The sequence below is a fragment of the Dermacentor albipictus genome, chromosome 9, assembly GCF_038994185.2.
Source record: "Dermacentor albipictus isolate Rhodes 1998 colony chromosome 9, USDA_Dalb.pri_finalv2, whole genome shotgun sequence".
Taxonomy (NCBI): domain Eukaryota; kingdom Metazoa; phylum Arthropoda; class Arachnida; order Ixodida; family Ixodidae; genus Dermacentor; species Dermacentor albipictus.
Window position 1 is genome coordinate 27,310,482 of NC_091829.1, and position 20,646 is coordinate 27,331,127.

A 20,646-nucleotide genomic window follows, 5' to 3' on the forward strand; every position below is an offset into this window, starting at 1 on the left:
ACGCCCAAGGCTGCGTTGACCATCTCTGAGGCGACAGCAACAAATAACGTGTTTTTTAAAATGTATTCATTTATTTACGGCCACGGTGCGGCGTCACGCCCGCACTATGCGGCGCAGTTCCGGTACGAGTTTCTGTCCGATATCTGCAGCGCGACTTCATGGCCTCCGAAATCGGGAGCCTACGGGTGAGTTGCCAGTCTCGAAGGCCACAGCGACAAACAACGGTTTTCCCGTACGGCTATGGTGCGGCGCCACCGCCGCACTGCGCGGGTCAGTTCCGGCGGGTTGCGGTCCGATAACGTCCTCTCCATTTTGCCATCTCTCTCATCCACTCCCTCGCCGTCGTCTTCCTTGACCAATCATGCTCGCGGGACAAGTTTTGCTCCGAGAGAGAAGCCTGCTTCTCTCGTGAGCGCCGCATCTCGCATTGCGCGTCCCTCAGTCGCTCGGCACAGCTCTCTCCCGCGCCTCGCCGCGACTACCATCTCTCCGAGACCATCCCTCTCGTGCGAGAAACGAGTTTCCTTTTTGTCTCTTTGCCCATCTTCGGGAACCTAGCGCAGAGAACGCGCGCGCGCGTGTTGCCGGCTCAACGACATCGACGACAACAAACAACGTTCGGCGGATTTTTCTTTCCTCCCCTCTTGGCTGTCTGTACCGTCGACGACAACGTTGTTCGTGTCTTCTGAGCGACGGAAACATGGCCCGGATCGCGCTATACCTGGCGGCCGTGATGCTGGCCGTTGTCTGCTTTTCGGCGCTCGCTAGCGCCGACCACCACGAGTCCAAGGTAAGCCGCTGCTTACTTCCCCCCACCCGTCGGCTGGATACGGCCGAGTGGCGGTCTGTCTGAACTCCCGCCCGTTTTCTGGATACGTGTTTTCTTTTTTTCTGCTGCTGAGACGCGCCGCCAGCTCGGCGTAATCCGCAAAAGCATGCAGACCGAGTCGTGACGCCTGTGTGCCGGTTTGGACACCGACATCAAAGACATTCCTCCGGCGATGTGTGCTTGGGGGGGGATTAGCAATGCGTGGTAGGATGAATGACAGCTCGGCGCCGAAAAAGAAAAAAAAAAAAACAAAGCCTGTGTTCCCGCCGCTACTTGCGAGTTCGTTTGCGTATTTATCGCGCTCGTGTCCAGACAAAAATGGCGCGAATCTCGGTAATCTTCCCGAGTGGAGCTGTTTCCTTTTCGTCGCTCCTGGAATGCAATGTATCTGCGTGCGGAATGAGGTGCTGTCTTTGAGTAGCAAACGCGAACCAGCGAGCATCTTCAGGTTCATGTCTGTGCCTATGACCAAACAAGTTTACTGGGAACGGCACCGAATTCTCGTTGGTCAAGAATCGCGTGCCCGTGCCAATCACTCGTTTCGTGTGACATGGCCGAGTGTTTGCTGCGGCAAATCCGTGAAGAAGGCACACAGAAACGTGTCGATACTAGTTTCCACAACGGTAATGCTTGCTTTGTTACTCTACGGCTCGGCTAATGCTGGTCTACAGGCACTATTTCAACGTAAAGCTCGTTTATTGCGAAGCAGTTCTTTTTCTTTTTGCGGGCGCTGTAGCGAGCTGTTCTGCACGGCAAACAGCTTAGCGGCAAAGCGTGAGCACCGGCCGGCAGAAGGCAAACGTCAAACGGGAATGAATCGCTTACCGTTGATTCGAGCGTGTAGACCAGTAAATTGCGCAAATGCATAACGACCATGCGTTGCGAACAGATTCTGACTTCGGCCATTCAAATGCAGTTTTCTGTCTTTGCGGACGTTGTAACCATACCCGCACGACGGACGCCATTGCGGCGAGACGTCGTAAATGGGCCTGAGCACGCAAGCACGAGCTTAGTGCTTGAAATTCTAGCACCTGACCAGTGCGTTTCGAGATCGCGCAGCATCCAAATGCAGCGCACCCCCCCCCCCCCCCCCCCCCAAAAAAAAAAGTACGCAATACAACGTTCGTACTTTGTGCACCCGTAACTTGACGATTAAGGCGCAGAAAGAACCACGTTAAAAGCCTCCGTTGGGGCTCGTCTGCCAGGGTCCTGACGCCCCAGTTTCTTCTAGATCGGATATCTCGGCACACTTTTATCTCGGTTGGCACGCTATGCGCTTCTAGAACTTGAGCAGTTGAACGCAGTGACTCGGCAAAATAACAGAGCCGTCGTTCGCAGCCCGCATTTTTGCTGAATGCGCAAGATTGCGATGCCAAATTCACTTCGCTGAGTAGTATAGATCGTGCGCTTCTAAAGCGCTGTTCAGATTTGTGTCTAGTTCTTCGGGCCGGGACATTGCTTGAGACAGCCGTTCCTGATCGACTCTGCGCGCAGTGAAAGTTCTATCGTGCCAGTGCGCAATAGTTGCTTCGCAGTGAAGCACTGAGTGTGCGACATCCGCTGACATTTGGCGCGTTGGACGATGCTGTCTAACTGCGGCCGTGGGCGCTGAGCCAGGTATTCGCGTAAGAAACGTCAGCGCTTGCTTTTTGACTGCAGTTCAGTGCCCCAGTTTTCCATATATCTCGAAGTTCATGCAAGTCGACTGGTATCGTACACATCTACGGGATTTGAAAACAAAAAAGTGCAGTATGATAAGCGCAAGTGGGGAAAGGAAGATGTACTGAAAGGTGGCTTTCTACGTGATTAAAAAAGAAGTGCGGTATGATAAGCGCGCATCAAAGAAGGCAGATATGCTGAAAGATGGCTCGCGAAGCTACTACACCTGGCAGGGAAGCGTGTTTTACAGTGAAGCTGACGTTACGAATGAAGGGAAACGATATTACTGATTCCAGGCTAACTTGACGAACTACGCTTGAAAATTTACGGGCAAGCTAAAAGCTCAGAAAAAGAAAACACGTGAACAGCGGTTGCGCACGTTCTGTGCGCCGTCGCAATTAGCATTGTGCATAACGTAGCCGTTACGCACTAGAAGCCGCAGTGAATGCTGCATGCGTCGCCTTTGCTCGCCTTCTCGCTTACCTATCATTTTTTTCTCTAATTTGCAAATAACGGTCAACTCAATCCTGAGTGCTCTCATTTTGTGCCACGTGACCCGTGAAACTCGTGAACAAGAAAGGAAGAGAAAAAAAACGAGCAAGGAAGCAGGCGTCGTTGGGATTCCTGTCTTTATTAGTCGTCCTTCGCACTTCCCGCTCGCTATGGTTTTCCTTTTTTTTTTAAAGGTTTCTTTCAGCACAATTCGGCCTAGCCTAGTAGAGCCTTTTGTTGGGAAAAGGCCACGGCGGGCTGATGCCCCCCCGAGGCCGCCGTTGTAAAATTGGCGACGGTCCGGTGCCACTGACCCATATAATCGCGGTCGGCGGTTATGACGCTCCACACGCATGCATGCGTGCCTGCCGGGCTGATCCCGAACAATGCGGACTAGCGGCCCTCGCGAACGTTTCGCTTGTTTGCTTGGAGCGTTCCCCATCCCCTCTCGCACTGGTAGAAAAATTGACGTTTGCTTAAAGCGACACTAAAGTGAAAAATGATTTTTTCTGCATCAGTAAATTACTATTCTACAACACCAAAAACACCACTCTTACAACGATAAGACGTTTGGTAAGCCAGAACAAGCGCAACAACGAAATACGGGTGGCGACGCCTACTTGAGTTCCCGCACCTGGGGGCTGTGACGTCATGGAATTTGATGGCATCTTCTAGGGCCTACTAATTATATACAGTGGTGCAGATTGACTACATTGTGTTCTAAAGGAACCAAATATTAAACATGGCAAGTTTCGGGAACCTTTATTCAGCCAACGCGGCCCAAATGCGAAAACATACTTTGGAATCCCTGACGTCACGCTGACGTACCGGCGCTGGGGTTTCGGCGCGAAATTCAAATACTGATACTTGGACCTTCATTTTCTCATCTAATAATCAAACTATTTTTTTTTAAATGACTGCCTGTAGGGTTCTCAAACAATGCTCCATTAGTCTAAACTGATTTATTGTTTCCCTTTAGTGTCCCTTTAAGAAACGGCTCCTCAAAGTGGAATTGATCCAACACGTTGGATTGGCCGAACGCGCACAAACTTGTGCTGCACAACTGTTTTCGGCCGGCAAGTTCAGACTGCGGCACCATTTGGCCTATGAACTTTTCCTCCCGCGACTGCACTTGATACAACTCGTATTTCAGTATTCCTCGGAACGAGTGAGAAATCAAATGACTGTCTATAGAGTTCACGTGGCCCGATTTTCCTTTGCTATTTCGACCCTTACACCGGTGCGCCATTTGCCGGTCTTCTGGTTCCTCCTTAACTGACGCGCTATGAGCTGCATCGTGTAACTTGTAGTTCCTTAAATTTATCAAATTCACCAGAATTCTTGGAAAACGCCATGTATATTGATTGCTGTCATACTTCTAAATATTCCTTGGTGCTTTCTTTTTCATATTCTTTCGTGGCTTATTTATGCGGCTAACGAATAGATTACTCGAAATTAGTTACTCGATTACTACAAATGTGTGAATATGTGTACACCCCCCTCCCCTCGTTGTAATGCTCTTGGGGCGAATGCGGGTTTTTGTAATAAATAAAACAGCATGCATTTTAAAGGTGTATCAATCGTTCTTCTTATATATATAAAAACCTTTCCAATAAGGCATTCTTTGTCCCGACCTCGTATCACCGCATTATTTCGTTTAATTTTATGGTGGCATCATCATCATCGGCCTGGTTACGCCCACTGCAGGGCAAAGGCCTCTCCCATATTTCTCCAACAACCCCGGTCATGTACTAATTGTGGCCATGCCGTCCCTGCAAACTTCTTAATCTCATCCACCCACCTAACTTTCTGCCGCCCCCTGCTACGCTTCCCTTCCCTTGGAATCCAGTCCGTAACCCTGAATGACCATCGGTTATCTTCCCTCCTCATTACATGTCCTGCCCATGCCCATTTCTTTTTCTTGATTTCAACTAAGATGTCATTTACCCGCGTTTGTTCCCTCACCCAATCTGCTCTTTTCTTATCCCTTAACGTTACACCTATCATTCTTCTTTCCATAGCTCGTTGCGTCGTCCTCAATTTGAGTAGAACCCTTTTCGTAAGCCTCCAGGTTTCTGCCCCGTAGGTGAGTGCTGGTAAGACACAGCTATTATACACTTTGGCATATACAGCGCATATCCACAACAAGAAAAACGCGTAACCCCCCTCATCTCCTTTATTTTCCCCGTCTACACGGCAACGGTAGCAACCCTGGGACTGTCCTTTGCCGTCACGCAGACTCGACGGGCGCGCCCGACTTATCCTTTCTCTCTCCCTGGGACAGCACCGGAGAAATCCTCCGCGAGAGTCCCGCCGCAGTTAACCTTGGCGTCTTTAGCGAGCCGCTTAACATCGTGTAGATAAGACACAACGAGCCCCTCGAGTATTCCCTCAGAATCGCCTGACTTCACACAGACAATGGCGACTGACTCAGCTGCCCCCCCTCTCTCTCTTTCTCTCTCTCTGTCTCTCTCTCTCTCTCGCGACCTCTCTTCTGACCCGTGCAAGCAGCTCGTGCTTCGCAGGGCACGAGTCGAACGCGTGGGTGAAGCACGTTGTCGCGCGTCCTAAACAGTTATTAATGAAGAAAACTGAGTCTAGTTCGCGATCACGTGGACTAAACGCGACAGGGCCGAGTGACAGTGTTAAGAATCACGTGACCCTGATTTCCGCTTCCAAACAGAGCTTACATGCCCGGCGCTGGTCGAGAGCGAACACCACTGCAGGTCGAGGGGGCCAGCGAGAATTCTCCCTCCACATGTGCCCCATCGTAACTTGGGCGATTGATTGGTTCAAGAGAAATTTGCTCACACTTCTGCGAACTCCCATCTCTGTTCGATACACAGGGTAATTCTTTTTTTTTTTTTGAGTGTCGGAAGATGGAATGAACTACCTCAGTCGCTTGTGTGCGATAATGTTCAATTGTTCAGATTAAGGCAACCAATTCTTGCTGATCATTGCGGTAGCCCAAATCTTCGAAAGCACATTTAAGCAGTTTAGTTCCTAGCAGGCGATGCCGTAATTCCTGACGTGACGAATAGAATAGTGCGAACATTTCACGGTGGCGTCGCCACCCTTCTCGATACTGCGTTATTTCTGGCTTGCCGAGTCTCCATACTCAGTCTATTTAGTGTTACAGAAGTAACTTTAGTGTTGTGTAACAGTTTCGCTTCACAGAGGTAAAGACATGTGCGTTGTATCTTAATGTGATGTGTCAGTGCTGCCTTCTTGTATTCCTAAGGCCGAGTTAAAATATATTCTGTATATTGGATCAGGAACTAGCCAATTCGGCTATTTGTACAAGTACATTTATATAGGAAAGAAGAAAAGGAAGTCTGAAGGAAGTTAAACATTTCTCGTCGGTCTCTGCGCACCTCTCACAGCTTGCTACTCCAGACGGAATCTTTTCAAGTCTTCTCAGCACATCCTGTGCTGAACTGAATGTTGCGGAACACACGCGAAGCCTATATGGCTTGGCCAGCAGACGTGCTTCTGCAGACGGCGTTCGCGTCGTCTGCTGCAGGCAGGGGGCCGCGCCGTTCAAATAAACAGGGCGGTGGTCCTCTCTCGAAGCTTTCGCGCGCTTCGGCGCTCTCTCGAAATAGTCGTGCGAGGATGGTGGCTGGGAGGGGGCGGGGGTGCTTTTGAGGGAACCCGCGAGCCCTCGGTGTGCCTGTCAAAAGTTTTTGCAGGGGTGTAGTAAACAGCGAGAGAGACCGCGGCGGTGGTTTTTATCGTCTCGTCGGACGGGTCGCGGCGTGTCGCCCCTCCGAGAAAATTCCCCATCCCGCAGCGTCACCTCGATCCTTCTTGCTGCCAAATGGATGCGAAGCGTTCGACCGAGTGTACCAGCACTTATTTGTCGCCTTATCTTTTTCCACGGTGTTGAGTTACCGATGTGCGCAACTCCGACAAGCTAAAGGAGATTCGACAAACGAGAGATAAGAAATCGTTGTAGAATTCGCTTCCGTCCGTGTGTTTTAGAGTTGCGACGTATATTGAAGCCAGGTTACTGGTGACGAAATTGTTTAAACAATCGAAGCAGGTATTGCTCGTCGTTCCTTCGCAGCTCCGTGGCTTCTATCGATCGTCAATCAGATCGTCAACGCAGCAGCAGCGCCACCGCTTTTATCGAAACACCGCTTATTACGAAACTTGAGGCGACGTCGCTGGCCGCTCAGCTTTCATCGTCCACTTAGTTTGGGCCGCCCGCGTCGCAGCGTCGAAACACAAAAGTGCCGCAAAAAAGTAGCGCTTACGTCACTCGTAAAGATTAACTGACTATAATTGCGTCGCCAGTGCGAAGCTCACTTTGCCCCAATTGAATGAGCAGAATGGTCAATCGATCTTCAAAGGAACGATGCGCAGACAAACGTCATTCACAATCGCAAGCGATTACGAACATTTTTGAAAGGACCGAAGGCTGAACACGTTGGTACCAACCCTTCAATCCCGGACACGAGCGCGCGCTCGCTAAATAACTGTTTAGGCATGACAATTACTCCATGCGAGAGATAATTGAGGGCCTGCTGTCGCTGATGTATACTACCGCTAATGATTAGGTAATTAATAGACTTTTCCCATCTGCCTTCAGTAACGTGGATTGTGGATATGTCCCCGAAATAAGGAAGTGGACGATCAGCTTTATTGGGCAAGTTGCGAACCGTCCGTCGGTCTCCACAATCTCTGGACGTCGGCCAATGCCGTCCAAACCACAATCTCTGGACGTCGGCCAATGCCGTCCAAATGTCTCGCTGCAGCCCCAGGCAAAGGCGAAATGTTCGCCGTACGATTACATAATTTCAGTTCCTGGCACAAGCATTGTTCGCGCCAAGGCGTTCAAATAGCACCTATGTTTTCACGAACATTTTACGGGGTAAGCGAGTAATGCAGCAAAGGTGCCCTCTAAGAGCGTGAACCACACGATACGCACGTTTCTTTTCTTTTTTTTTCCTTTTTCTGGCGTATTTCTGGCGCATATAGCGTCGACCAGATCTTCCATTGTGCGTTTCGCCCTTATGACCGTGCTGCAGGCTGTTAATAAAACGTGTATAACCCCTGGCAGGCGCTGAACCCGGCAGTGAAACGCGCCGACGCCCGGCGACGGCAACGCAGCAAATACGCTCCATGTGGTTGAGCCCTCGCGCCGCGGAACGACGATGCGGTCTAGCTATAAGGCATCGAAGTAAGGTCTCATCCGGGCACTTGATTGCGTTCTTTAGTAAGAAAAATAACGAGTGCTGTTATATAGGTCCCAGAGGGGGAAAAAAAGAAACAGGAACGTAACTGCGCAAGCGCACAAACGCATACGCTTGCTTACCGTAACCGCAAAGCAGATATGTGAAGTTTTCACGCACTCGTTCCTTAATTTGCTGCTTTTTTGTTCTATGTAATTGAGTACATGCCACTTTCGCAACTTGCTGTACGTATTTGTTGCATGACTGTACTGACCACTCCCCGCTATGATGACCGGTGGGCCACGCCTGAAGTAAACTATTATCTAAACTTTATTTTCGCGGATCGTGCATGCGCGGATCACGTACACCCCAAATATAACGCCGGCATGCACGCGAACCACTATAATATGCATTTTCTATAGCAAATCAATAAAGCGGCGGGCGCGCCTACTCAGTGTTCTTGCCCCCAAGGCTCCCTTATATCGTCTCATTTATTTCGCTTTTTTTTTTTCGTCCACGTTTCAACTTCCGGTGGGAACCTCGATGAGCGGCTGCACCTTTATCGCGCGTTCGCCCTCGCTGAAGCGGATATTCAAATTACGCGCATATTCGAGCACGAGCACTTCTTTCACTCTCCCTCCCCCTCTTTTTTTTCTCTCTCTCCTTTTTTCTATGTACATATCAGCGAGGCTATAGCCTACAGCTGAGCCGAGGAGAATGCTTCCCTGCACCGTGTCCCAATTCCCCGGGATGCTATCTTCTTTGCCCAGCTAGGATGCGGAGGAGCTCGCGTTAATGTATATGGGGGCGGATATGCTTTTTCGTACCACGCGATCGCAATTCTGTTTCGCCGCGGGCTTTATGCGACGGGAACTCGGTAACGAATACTTGAGGTTGGGCTATATAGCCAGTCAGGCACGCAGTAACTCAAACTCTGATCATCCGTAATTCCGGTTACTTGGAAGAAATCTCAATGGCTTGACCGTTAAACTTTGTTGCATGACGTCCGCGCAAGGTTTATAGCGCGCGGGAAGAAGAAAAAATAAAGATCCATGATTTCCTCATAAAAACTGCGACTGAAAGTTCGGGTCACTCGCTCACACTGTGACGCTGGCCTACAACGGTCGGACCAGAAAGTGCACGATTGCCACGAGAAATGTGAACTTTTGTTCTGTTAAGGCATGACGCTTCTAAATTTATGGGCCATTATGTTATATATGTACCCAACAGATACTGCAAAACTGGATGAATTTGAGGCCGCGTGCCCACCAGGCATCGCGAGAAATGCTTCACCTCCACCCCCACCCCCCCTACTTACCCACCTCCCCTAATCCCGGGTCGCGTAATCTGTCGTGGTTGACTGTACGTCTTCATGCTCGACAATCGCCTGTTGAAATGCACGTTGACACACACACTTGCATCGTCAAAGTGAAAGGTCAAGGCATCGTTCGTGAAGCTATTCATTCATTCATTCATTCATTCATTCATTCCGTTGTTCGTTCAGAGTTGTAGCGAGATTAATAGAAAGCTCTGCAATCACTTCTCACTTTACAACTTGCCCCTGCCTTGCGCGACTTGAGACTTCTGCCTATTAGTTCTCGCTCTGCCTGCCTCCTGTTTCAAAACGTCTGTTAACGGCTATTCCGAGGAAATTAGGCGACGATAGTTGCCCTTGCAAGACTATAGTCTTACAGGCTCATGTGCACCCTCGCCAAAACGGACTTGCTAGGTGTGTGACCACGCAACCATCGCCAGCACCCGTTCGAGAACACGTCTCAACAGAACCGAGTGAACACAAATCGAAACATGTTCCCGCGAGGTTCGAACAAGCCCGTCGCATACCACATCGAAATGAAAAAAAAAAAAGAGAACCCAGAACGTCCATGCCTAGCGCATTCCGTGCAACCGAGAGAGTGCAGAGCTCTGGCGCCAACTTGCGCGCCAGCGCTTTCTGGATCGTTCCGACGAAGTTTCTTTCTTCAGGTGACGGGGGAGGCTTAATGCCCGCTCAACTAGATAAGCCGCGGACGACCTTGCGCGCAAAAAAAAAAAAAAAAATAAACGAGAAAAGGCGAAACGAACCCGCATTGGCGAGCACCTCTGTTCCGTGCGACAAAGAATAGCGGCGCACTCCCCAACGGGAACCGAACCCCTCCCCCTCCACCCCGACATCCCCAGCGCGCGAAGCTCGGAAAAGACTAATGACCTTCGTTCTCCGTGACAAATGACTAGCGTATAGCTGATATACGTATAATTTACTCTGTATGCTGTAGTAGCGAACGTAGAGAGGAGAAACAAATAAAAATAAACGCGCCTTTCTTTCTTTCTCCTTCTTTTTTTTTTTTTAGGAACACTGCGTCGACGCGACTTTCTCTCTGTTATTCCCTTCTCCCTCCGAGCAACCAACCAATCACTTCTTCCTCCGTTTGTTTTCAAAAAACGTAACGATCAGCTAGCTTCCTCCGGCCCGCGGTAATCGTGGTTCCCACCGCGCTCGGTTTCCCCCTAACGCTCGCGTTGCCGCCGCCGCCGCCGCTGCCGTGTGTGCAATCTTCGATCGTCTCAATTAAGGCCGTGCGATTCATACCGCCGGCTTCTTCTTCCTGCTGTTCCCCTCTCAGCTGCCCCTTCCCCGGCTTCACATTGCCACTCACACTTCGCCAGACATAGCGTCACGGAGCTCTGGGAGAGACAATGGGGGAGAGGCCGATGAGCTAGCGCGAGGATTGCAGCGTTTTGTGTGTGTGTGTGTGAGAGAGAGAGAGAGAGAGAGAATATGCAGTATACACTGTATACGTACTACACGCCGAAGCAAGTACTTAGTCCTGCGGCTTCGACGCGTTCGAGGGTTCGAGCTCAAGGCCTCTCCTCTCTCTCTCTCGGCTGCGAACGGTCCCGCAGGAACCATTATCCTCTCTCTCTTTCTTTCTCGCTGACACGGTGCCTCAGGGACGGCGGCCTGCGATCGCCGGGCGCGGTCAGTAGGTGCGGAAGGGGGGGGCGACGGCTGAATTGATGAGTGCGAGGAGCGAAGCCGGCAGCTGCTGCTGGATTCGGCTCTATACGGCTTCGGCTATGGCTTCTCAAGCTAGCCGGCGACGTTCGGGGGGGGAGATGGATGGGGAGAGATGATCGTTCCGGTGTGGCGTCCCAAGTCCTGGTGTGCGCACGCCCCCGCCTGCCGATGCCGGTCGGACGCTTCTGAACGCGGGACTAATCGTTGCCTTTCGCTGTGGCTCTTGGAAAGGAGGAGCATATGAGTACGAGATAAGGGTACTTTAACGACAGGCTGCTGCACTACGAAGGCCGGTGCTTATAGTCCGTCCGAGCATTCCGTGGCTGCGTCACAAACCCTGGATACTTTCCCATTACCTGCCTTAACGGACAGGCGTGGCGGAGCTGACGGTTCAGGTTAAAAAAAAAAAAAGCCTTTTTAGTCGCGTACCTCAGGACCTTATTAAAGTTTCGCATCCATCCATCCATCCTTTTTTCAATATTGGCCTCGAGCTCCACCACTGGAAAAGCTGGCGCCACCGTCGGCGTGACGTGCTAGGAGGGATCACGTGGACATAGCGGCCGCGTCGGCTGCTTCGGGCGCGCCGAAGCGAGCTGAAAACGAGTTTAAATTCCCTCGTACGCTGCGGTTTTCATTTAGTGGCGAAATTTTCCCGCTTCGAGTGTCTCCTTTACAACGCTTGAAAGCACTACAATAGGTAGTGGCTGCCTTTGAAGGCGCGCAACATGGTAGGCTACTGCTCGGTGCCGCAGGGCCGGACGCACGTAACGGAGGCCGGTGTCGGCCTTATTCACACGTAGCCGCAGGACAAGAAGCTGTGTGAAGCTTGGCTCGCGAAACATAAAACCGGCAGTCATCGGCTACAACTCGGGTATGCAGCAAGCACAGACGCGAGGAAGATTTCTGCTACGGCGCCCGGTCTGCGATGTTCTCAAAACGCGCACTGAGACGCTCGCCTGAGTCCGCTGCCCGACTAATGTCATGACGGCTTGGTCTATGAACTTGTCGATACTATAGATACTGCCAAGTTCAGTGGAGTGGAAAGGCAGCGGTGAGAAGCACATTTAAAGAAAGCATAGCATATGGTCATGTTTGTGTTGTGAATTAATGCACTGGATTACAAAAAAGGAGCAGCGGGAAATTGCACGCTGAGAACGCCGATAAACATACAGTGCAACGCAACTCGAGAAATAGTATTGAAAGGTCAAAGAATTTAGAAGAAAAAAAAGATTGCATCGTCGCGACGGCACATCACAGTCCCCGTAGGCGTCGAAGTCTCTACAATGAAATTATTTTTGAACAGCTCTGATAGCGCCCACGCAACAATGGTTGCCTGTATACTGTCAAATGCTCATATTCTGCGGGCTAAAGCTCATGGCACGGTGCGAAAGCGCGCGCGCGGAGAAAGCGAAACATTGCGCGGACAAGCATGCAGACGCGCAGTCGGTCGCTGCGAATCTGCGCGATCGCTGCATTGAGGCTTCATTCTATTACGCTCCATTTAGTTATACAAACACTATAAGAACATATTTCACATAGTTTGCTCTCGGCGTTTACCTACCTTTCACGCAAGAAGCCGGTTCGGGAGACTCCATCGCGGCGACCGCGCGCAGTGGCGTTCACTGTACGTATTCGGTAAAGAGATAGCGGCTGTAAACGATTGTGTGCTTTCAGCTTGCCCAAGATTATTATTTAGACAGTAAGAAACTTCTCTCGTTTCGAAAGTACTTACAGAAATGTCCGGGAGAGCTCGCGCGTGGTGTTTTCAGTGAGCGCTGACAGCAAAACCTATGAGGAGCGCGTCACGTGATCCCTCATACTACGGCATCGAGGCGCTTCCGATAGAGGGCGACTCCGTAACTCCTCGCCGCCAATAGCGTAAACTAAAAGCTACCAATAGCTATACGTAAGCGCAAGGTTTTGCTGGCGTACAGTTCCGCGCGCGGGCAAGATAGCAATATAGGATCACGTGAATGTGTGCTACAATAACAGATAAGCGACTCTTCCCGAAATTAGGCGAAACTGATGCGGCACTGACACCGGTTTGCACGCGGCATGCAGAAAACGCCTGTCATTTATTGGAATTCGCGTGTATAGTGTGGCATCGGCAGAGTTCGCACATCGGCGTTCGCACCCGGCGGTTTTCACTAGGAATTCAGTGTGTGAAATTTTGTTTTTATGCGAAGCATATTACGAGAGCTCAACCCAGATCCTCAGGCGCGGCGGTGTCGCCATGAAATCACGTGACACCGTGACGTCACGACAGAGGAGAAGTGGCTTTGGCTCAACTCTTGCAAGACGGGCTGGGTGGGAATCGAACCAGGGTCTCCGAAGTGTGGGACGGAGACGCTACCACTGAGCCACGAGTACGATGCTTCAAAGCGGTACAAAAGCGCCTCTAGTGAATGCGGTGTTACCTTAGAAACGAGCTGTTTCTAAGGCGTGCGTCTCTTGCTCAGGCGCACATTTCGTTGCCGCGCCGACCGCTGCTTTGCTCGACGCTCACCGCGTCCAATGCGGGGCGCGTAGTCGCTGCCCTGTAGCCCATTGTCTTACACCCCTTGGCGGGTCGACGGGAACGCTGTCGCGTTCCACTCTTGAAGGCGAAGAAGTAATGCATGAGTTGTTTCTTCGTCTAGCCGAACCAAATATAGCCAAGCAACAGCAGTTCACCAGGCTAAACAGTGGTTCAACAACTAAAATAAAGGCTAGTATGCTTCGCATCCTGGGCTTAACCTTACCTAAGCCACAGCCATTTTTCTTATTTATAAAGCACAGATGACGTGACGATCTGCCTTGTGACACCGAACAGAACCCTTGTTTCATGCGACTACCGCCGAAAAAAAAAAAATTGCTGGCAACCGACTTTCAGGGAGCTAAGGGCAACGCAACAACCGACCTGTTGAGGCGTTTGCACTTCCGCTCTATACGACCCCTAGCTCGCAGCTGCGAGCGAACGTCTCAATGTATCTACGTAGGATACAGAAGCTCGTCGGCTATTTGTTCTCCTTCTGCCAAGAAAGACAAAAGGAAATAATAAGAATAAAAAAAGAACGGTACAAAGAACGCAGTCGAAGCACTGAAAGCAAGTGCTATAGACAAAGCGCGGCGCATAGTTCGACGGGGAGGAGGAGCTTGCAGGGCGCGCCGTTCTTGAAACGCTCTCGGGAGCCGAACTGAGTTATGCTGATGCTCGCCCGCCGATTCGCTAATGTATGCGGGAGACTATAACCCTCGTGCGGAGAAGATAAAAAAGAAAAAGAAAAGTACAAAAGAGAGAGGAAAAAGGACGAGCGGTGAAACGGCCCCGGCAATGGAAAGCGCGCGCTCTCGCATTCCCTCGCGTTTCGTCGCCGTACGTGGCCCCCGTCGGGCCACCCCCTCCCCCCCTCGAGTTCGAGACCCGCGAACGAGAAAAAAAAAAAAGGAATGTTTTTACGAGCTTTAAACCCCCTGACGGTGATTGAAAGCACCCGTGCGGCTTCGCCGGTGCCGAGGGCACTGAAGACGCTGAGCGATGCTGCAGCTCGAAGGTGTGGAGGAAGACTGCGCGCGCGGGAACGCAGAATCGGCAGATCGCTACAGTTCACGGGGGATCGGCAGGTTCCTTTGTCTTCTTTTATTTTATTTTTGTCTTGTTTAGAGACAGCGCCGAAGACAGAGACGTTAATGTCGGCAGGAGGGCCGCCGTAAAATTTAGAGCGTCTCGCCGATCCTGGTCGTCTTATAGTTCTTGGGTCAAAGACCCGCTGTTGTATAGTTGCGCAAACCGGTGAATGGGTCCTTGCAGCCATGGGTGATCAATGCGTTGTAGTTGGGTAGCATACGCATGCGGAGTCAACGTTCGATTGCACGGATGATGCAAGTTGCGGCTTAATCTGACCTCTGTTTCTCTTCTGCGGTTTTATCTTTCTTCCCTCCCCCAGCGAAGGGTAGGCAACCGGGCTCAATGCCGCTTAACATCCCCGACTCTCACTCTCTTGATAAGTGCTCAACGTTTCACCAGTTTAACAAATTCTCCCTCATATTGGACGCTGCCACCGTCTACGCGCAAGTATCGCGCGTGCTGCAGCGCGCTTGCAAATTGCACATGCCCCCCCCCCCCCCCCCCCCCCGCCGTCTACCATTGCCAACCCCTGGACCCCATCAAAGACACAATAAAGTTCTCGCTCTCTCTCTCTCTCTCGATGGATAGATGTATATTATGAGTGTCCCCTTTGGAACCGGGCGGTGGGTTGCGCCACCAACCTCTTGCTACTATACTGCCTAATAGATCTACCAGAGCGAGTGTGGCGCCATCTATCTGCCGTGTCGCGAACAACTCCGCCGTCAGTATAAGCACTGCAAAGTTTCGTTTTCATTGTATAAACTCCTGAGCAGACAGTATCGCCCTTAAGATGCCTCGCCTCTCAAAAGACGAAAAAAAAAAGGGACACCACTCGTTACGAGCGTGACTGGACGCTCCGATTCTCCACAAGTTCTCCAGAACCGAGCGCACGCCACCGCGCCCGATTTCCGGGTACCACTGGGCACACACATACACATCATACACAGCAGGCTCGCGCCGCAGCCAGAGCCGGCGTTTCCAACAAGCGAACGGACACTCGGCAGCAATGGATGGCTTTAGGCTGCACCGCCGCGTGGGAAACCGCGCATCTGGAAACCCACGCGTGTCTGTGTGGTGTTCTTTTCCTTGGACAGAAAGCCCTCCCACTGAGGCACGCGGGCTAGGTATATATATACTACACCTAGCATGTCAGCAGGTTCGTGTGACCGAACACCGATGCCTGCAGTGCCCGCTTCAAACTTATCGGCACGTAATTCTGGCACTTCCTGCTTCTTTCTTGTAAGATGTGTAAGAAACAGATGGGGCAGAAACCGATCGCACGCTTCTTCTAGACTCTGGGTGTACTTACAGAACTCTCTATACGCCGCTGCGAAAGCGTAACAAAAGGACGCCGTATACTTCCATCATTCTTACCTCTTGTTTCGTGTAGGCGTTGTTGTTGTAATCTATAGCTCTTAACTTTCTTGCTGCCCGCGTATACTACTGGAAGGCGAAGTTGGATAGGTTGCTCGCTCGTGTCTGTCTCGCTATGTGGACCGTTAACGCTGGGTGCGCGGCGACTATAGTCTTTGCCCTCTTTCTTCATTGTTCAAAGCCGTGGCTCCGGAGATGTACAGCCTCTGTGAAAAGTGTATCCGCCGCTACACCGTTCCTTCACCAAATATGTCGTTAGACTGTGCTCCGCGGTTCCCGTTGCGGTCTTGACACGCAAGACATCTTGATGGCGTGCACGAGAGCTTTCTTTTTTCATTGTTATTCTATATATATATATATATATATTTCAAGTGCGTTAGACCCTTCGGCTTGCCGTAGGGCGTAGAGCGTCCCCGCATAGGACCTGCGATCTGGAGCCGTAACTACGCGGTTTCATGTGGGCTCGCGTCCGTCGACTCTCTCTCTCTCCCTCTCATCGGAAGCTTGCGACAGCTATCTTTCCGAGTTCGCTCGCGTGAGCTGCGTCAAACCGGCACCAGTATTTCATTTTAATTTAGTTTCTTTAGACAATCAATCAATCAATCAATCAATCAATCAATCAATCAATCAATCAATCAATCAGAATTAGGTTTCCTCTTTCATACAATAGCGCCCTTTGCACACAGACACTTGTACTGCACGCAACGATTAACTTCGGGCATCTCTGGCGGGCGTGGCTTATACGGCTTTCGGCTGCGTGTACGATGCAGCATCCGGCCCGGAACGTCAGATTTGCCCCGGGCACTCCTCGGGCGAGCCCACCTAGCCCTCGCCGCCACCGCCGCCGGTCGGTCGGTCGGTCGGTCGGTCGAGACCGGTTTCTTTTTCTTGGCCGGCTCGCGTCCGTATCCAAACACGCACAGCGGGGCGGTGACGCACGCTGCCGCGGTGGCTTCTGGCCGCTCCAGTGGCCCCCTCCACCGCGGCCGAGCAAATTGCTCCCGCTGCTCAATGAGTGCGCGGACAGGACCGCCGCCGCTCGCGCCTGTGTGTGTGTTTGTTCGGGAACGCGAGGATCACGCTGCCATCGGTGCGAGAGACGTCGCACGTGTGCGAGATCTCGCCGCGCCTCTGCGGTATATGCGTAAGTAAGTTGCGAAGGTTATGTACACGCGTTCGGGGGTGGTTGCGACGTCCGCGTCCTTGCCAGTCGGCGTTATATACCGTGGAGCTCGACGTTCGGGCGCGCTCTTTGCTTTCTTAAAGAGCGGGAATGGCTCGCAGGCCCACGTTTCGACACACCGGGCCACCATCGTTCGGCATTGCGATCTAGAACGCCGTTTTGTCTGTTCGCAGAGCGCTCTCTCTCTCTCTCTCTGTGTGTGTGTGTGTGTTTTCTCTCAACCCCATTTGTCTCCACTGGACCACATATCATAGCAAGCCTGTCGCTATAGACTAACCTCTACTTTGTGAGTCGCCACGACAGACAATGTACATGTATCCGACTGACCGATGGAGATCAACAGTAAACATCTTCAGTCCAAACAGCTCCGTTAATCACAATGGAGCCGCGGACGGCGGCGAACCGTACATTTAGCACTTCCTGTCTCGGGAAGAAAATATATAGAGGGAAGAAATTGTCGCGATTACCAAAACATATAGTACACGCTGTCGCATGCGTATGTGCGTAGCTGTTTCATCGGTGGACGAAACGTCTTCGTTGCTCGGGGGCGCAGCATAAGGACACGCCGGACCACGCAGCTGTCAACTTCCCACATCGGAAAATCGAATCCCGACCGAGAAGCCGACGGCGGGACAACGTGCGGTTTGTTTTGTCGGCGCTGCAGTAAACGCGACCATCGATCCTGGCTTGTCTTTGCTCCCTGACAAAGGCTTCTTCTCCTTTCTCTCCTGTCGCGCGGTCTCAAAAGCTCGGGGAAGGGAGGGGGGCTTTCCTCCTCGCCCTTCCGTCTGAATATCGTGGCCTTGACGCGCTGCAGCGTTAACCTCCTTTGTTCCGGCATACTTCGTCCCGGCGGCTTCATTACATTCTTGGCCCTCGGCCCGTTCGCCAGTGGCTTGGCTGTCCTATTCACTCATTCCGCTTGATCACTGCGCGCAATTCCAAGGCCCCCGCAGGGACGACGGAAATTTCGCTCGATATAAGAGGCATCATCTCGGTGTCTTTTCCGCATTGTGACGCAGTTAGCCGTGACTATATATGTATGCCAGCGGCCAAGTTGGCAGAAAGTGCTGTACTGGAACCGTGGCCACGATAAGTGATTGGGTATGTATACATCCAAAGGCCACACTGTATAAGGAATTTCAAGGCCTCAGCAGGGACGACGAAATTTCGCTCGATATAAGAGCCATCATTCCGGCGTCCTTTCCGCATTGTGACACAGTTAGCCGCGACTGTATATGTATGCCAGCGGCCAAGTTGGCAGAGGGCTGTACTAGAACGTTGGTCATGATAAGTGATTGGGTATGTTTACATCCAAAGGCCACACTTTTTTGTATAAGGCATTGATTCTTCCTATAGTTGAACTAAATGAAGCGGCGCTGAAACCTCGCCACGCGAGAGTTCGTGCATTCCACCCACATCAGAATGCGCCGGCGTGGCCGGGAGAACCGAGCTGGCGCCGGGCTTTTATTTTGGCTTACTTCGTTATCGAGGGATCACAAGTGTGCCGTATGTTGGCCCCTATCCACTGAACGACGGGTGATCCTTAGGGTATAGATAATTTTTCGTAGAGGGCGACGTCTGGTGGCGACTCCCTGCCGTTTTCAGCCGTGCATATCGTAATACAGATCGAAACACTCTTTAATTTGACCATCGTTTGTCTGCTCCTTACTCGTTACACTTTATGCAAGCATTCGCGGATCACACGCAAGCAGCGAGATACGGGCACCCGCATTCCTTCGACCAGCTTGGTGCAGTCGTCAGCAAACATTTACGGACCACGGGATCTGAGAAAAAGCGGAATATCTGAGCAACCTCACATCCCAGGCAGGTATTTGCATTTTCCAGCGTCTATTATTGTATATGCAAACAACATTTTGATGTATGGTTTTACTGGCTACTGTTGCAGGCTGCTCGGAAATTATACGCTTTCTTAGGTTCCGCGTTCTGCAAACTTTTGAGGTTGACTGTACGTCTATTACTATACTTTTCGCCTGTTTATGTGGAGGGAATTCTCCATGGAGTGCAGGCGGGTTTCCGGTGACGTAGATGCGAGCAGCCGCGTTGGTGGAGCCATCTGTTGGCGCAGACTTGTTACACAGACGAAACAGCTGTGACCTCCTTATAATCCCTTTAGCTGCAGCAAAGCGGTAGGAGCAGCATGATCGTTTAGTCGTTAACCGTTTCAGCTTCCTTGGATGAGAACGTTCGTGTAATACAAAAACGTTGTTAACGCCCTGTTGAGCAACGCGTCGCAAGAAGTCGCTACCAGCGTTGCTATACTGCCGTCTACGCCTCCGGTGTACCGCAAGGAAAAAAATGGCTGTGGCTTAGCTAAGGTTAAGCCCAGGATGCGAAGCATACTAGCCTTTATTTTAGTTGTTGAACCACTGTTTAGCCTGGTGAACTGCTGTTGCTTGGCTATATTTGGTTCGGCTAGACGAAGAAACAACTCATACGTTACTCTGCTTCGCCTTCAAGAGTGGAACGCGACAGCGTTCCCGTCGACCCGCCAAGGGGTGTAAGACAGTGGGCTACGGCGCAGCGACTACGCGCCCCGCATTGGACGCGGTGAGCGTCGAGCAACGCAGCGTTCGGCGCGGCAACGAAATGTGCGCCTGAGCAAGCGACGCATGCCTGAGCCTTAGAAACAGCTCGTTTCTAAGGCAACACCGCATTCACTAGAGGCGCTTTTGTACCGCTTTGAAGCATCGTACTCGTGGCTCAGTGGTAGCGTCTCCGTCTCACACACCGGAGACCCTGGTTCGATTCCCACCCAGCCCATCTAGCAAGAGTTGAGCCAAAGCCACCTAGAAACAAGCGCAGCTGCTTATATACCGCAGCGACGCCGCGAGCGACGGCGCGAGTTGGAGCCCCGTTTCTCCTGTCGTGACGTCACGGTGTCACGTGGTATTGAAGGCGACACCGCCGCGCCTGAGGAGCTGGGTTGAGCTCTCGTAATATGCTTCGCATAAAAAACGCGTACGCGGACAAACTCAGGCTCTCTCACATCTCGCGCCACGGCCAACTGCGACTCTGCCTGATGTGGCCTGTTGATTCCAGTATACAGTTTTCCAGCAAACTGTAATTCTAGTCTTCGAGCCACTTGGAGGAGAGAGAAGTTGCGAGCCGAAATTGCTGTGCCGTGTACGGATTTTTTTTTTCTTTCTTCACCGGATATCCGCTTTCGCGTGCCCGCCCGCCCGCCCCCGCTGCCGCACACCCATCATTTTCTTCGCTGCGCTTATTTGCTTCTACCACGCATGGCTCAGCATGGCGTGGAAACACGTCAGCCAGACGAGGCTGGCG

General features: G+C 51.6%; 2 protein-coding genes across 2 annotated transcripts in view; one reads left to right on the plus strand and one right to left on the minus strand.

Moving 5' to 3' along the window:
- The window catches only part of LOC139049425 (TBC1 domain family member 2B-like), a 192,085-nt gene that overhangs the window by 6,361 nt on the left and 165,078 nt on the right, over nt 1–20,646 (minus strand). The window lies entirely within an intron of this gene.
- The window catches only part of LOC139049864 (uncharacterized), a 147,213-nt gene continuing 126,919 nt past the window's right edge, over nt 353–20,646 (plus strand). The window contains exon 1 of the mRNA XM_070525698.1: nt 353–790. Within this exon, the coding sequence (XP_070381799.1) occupies nt 701–790 (90 nt within the window). The 5' untranslated portion in view covers nt 353–700. The remainder of the gene's footprint in view (nt 791–20,646) is intronic.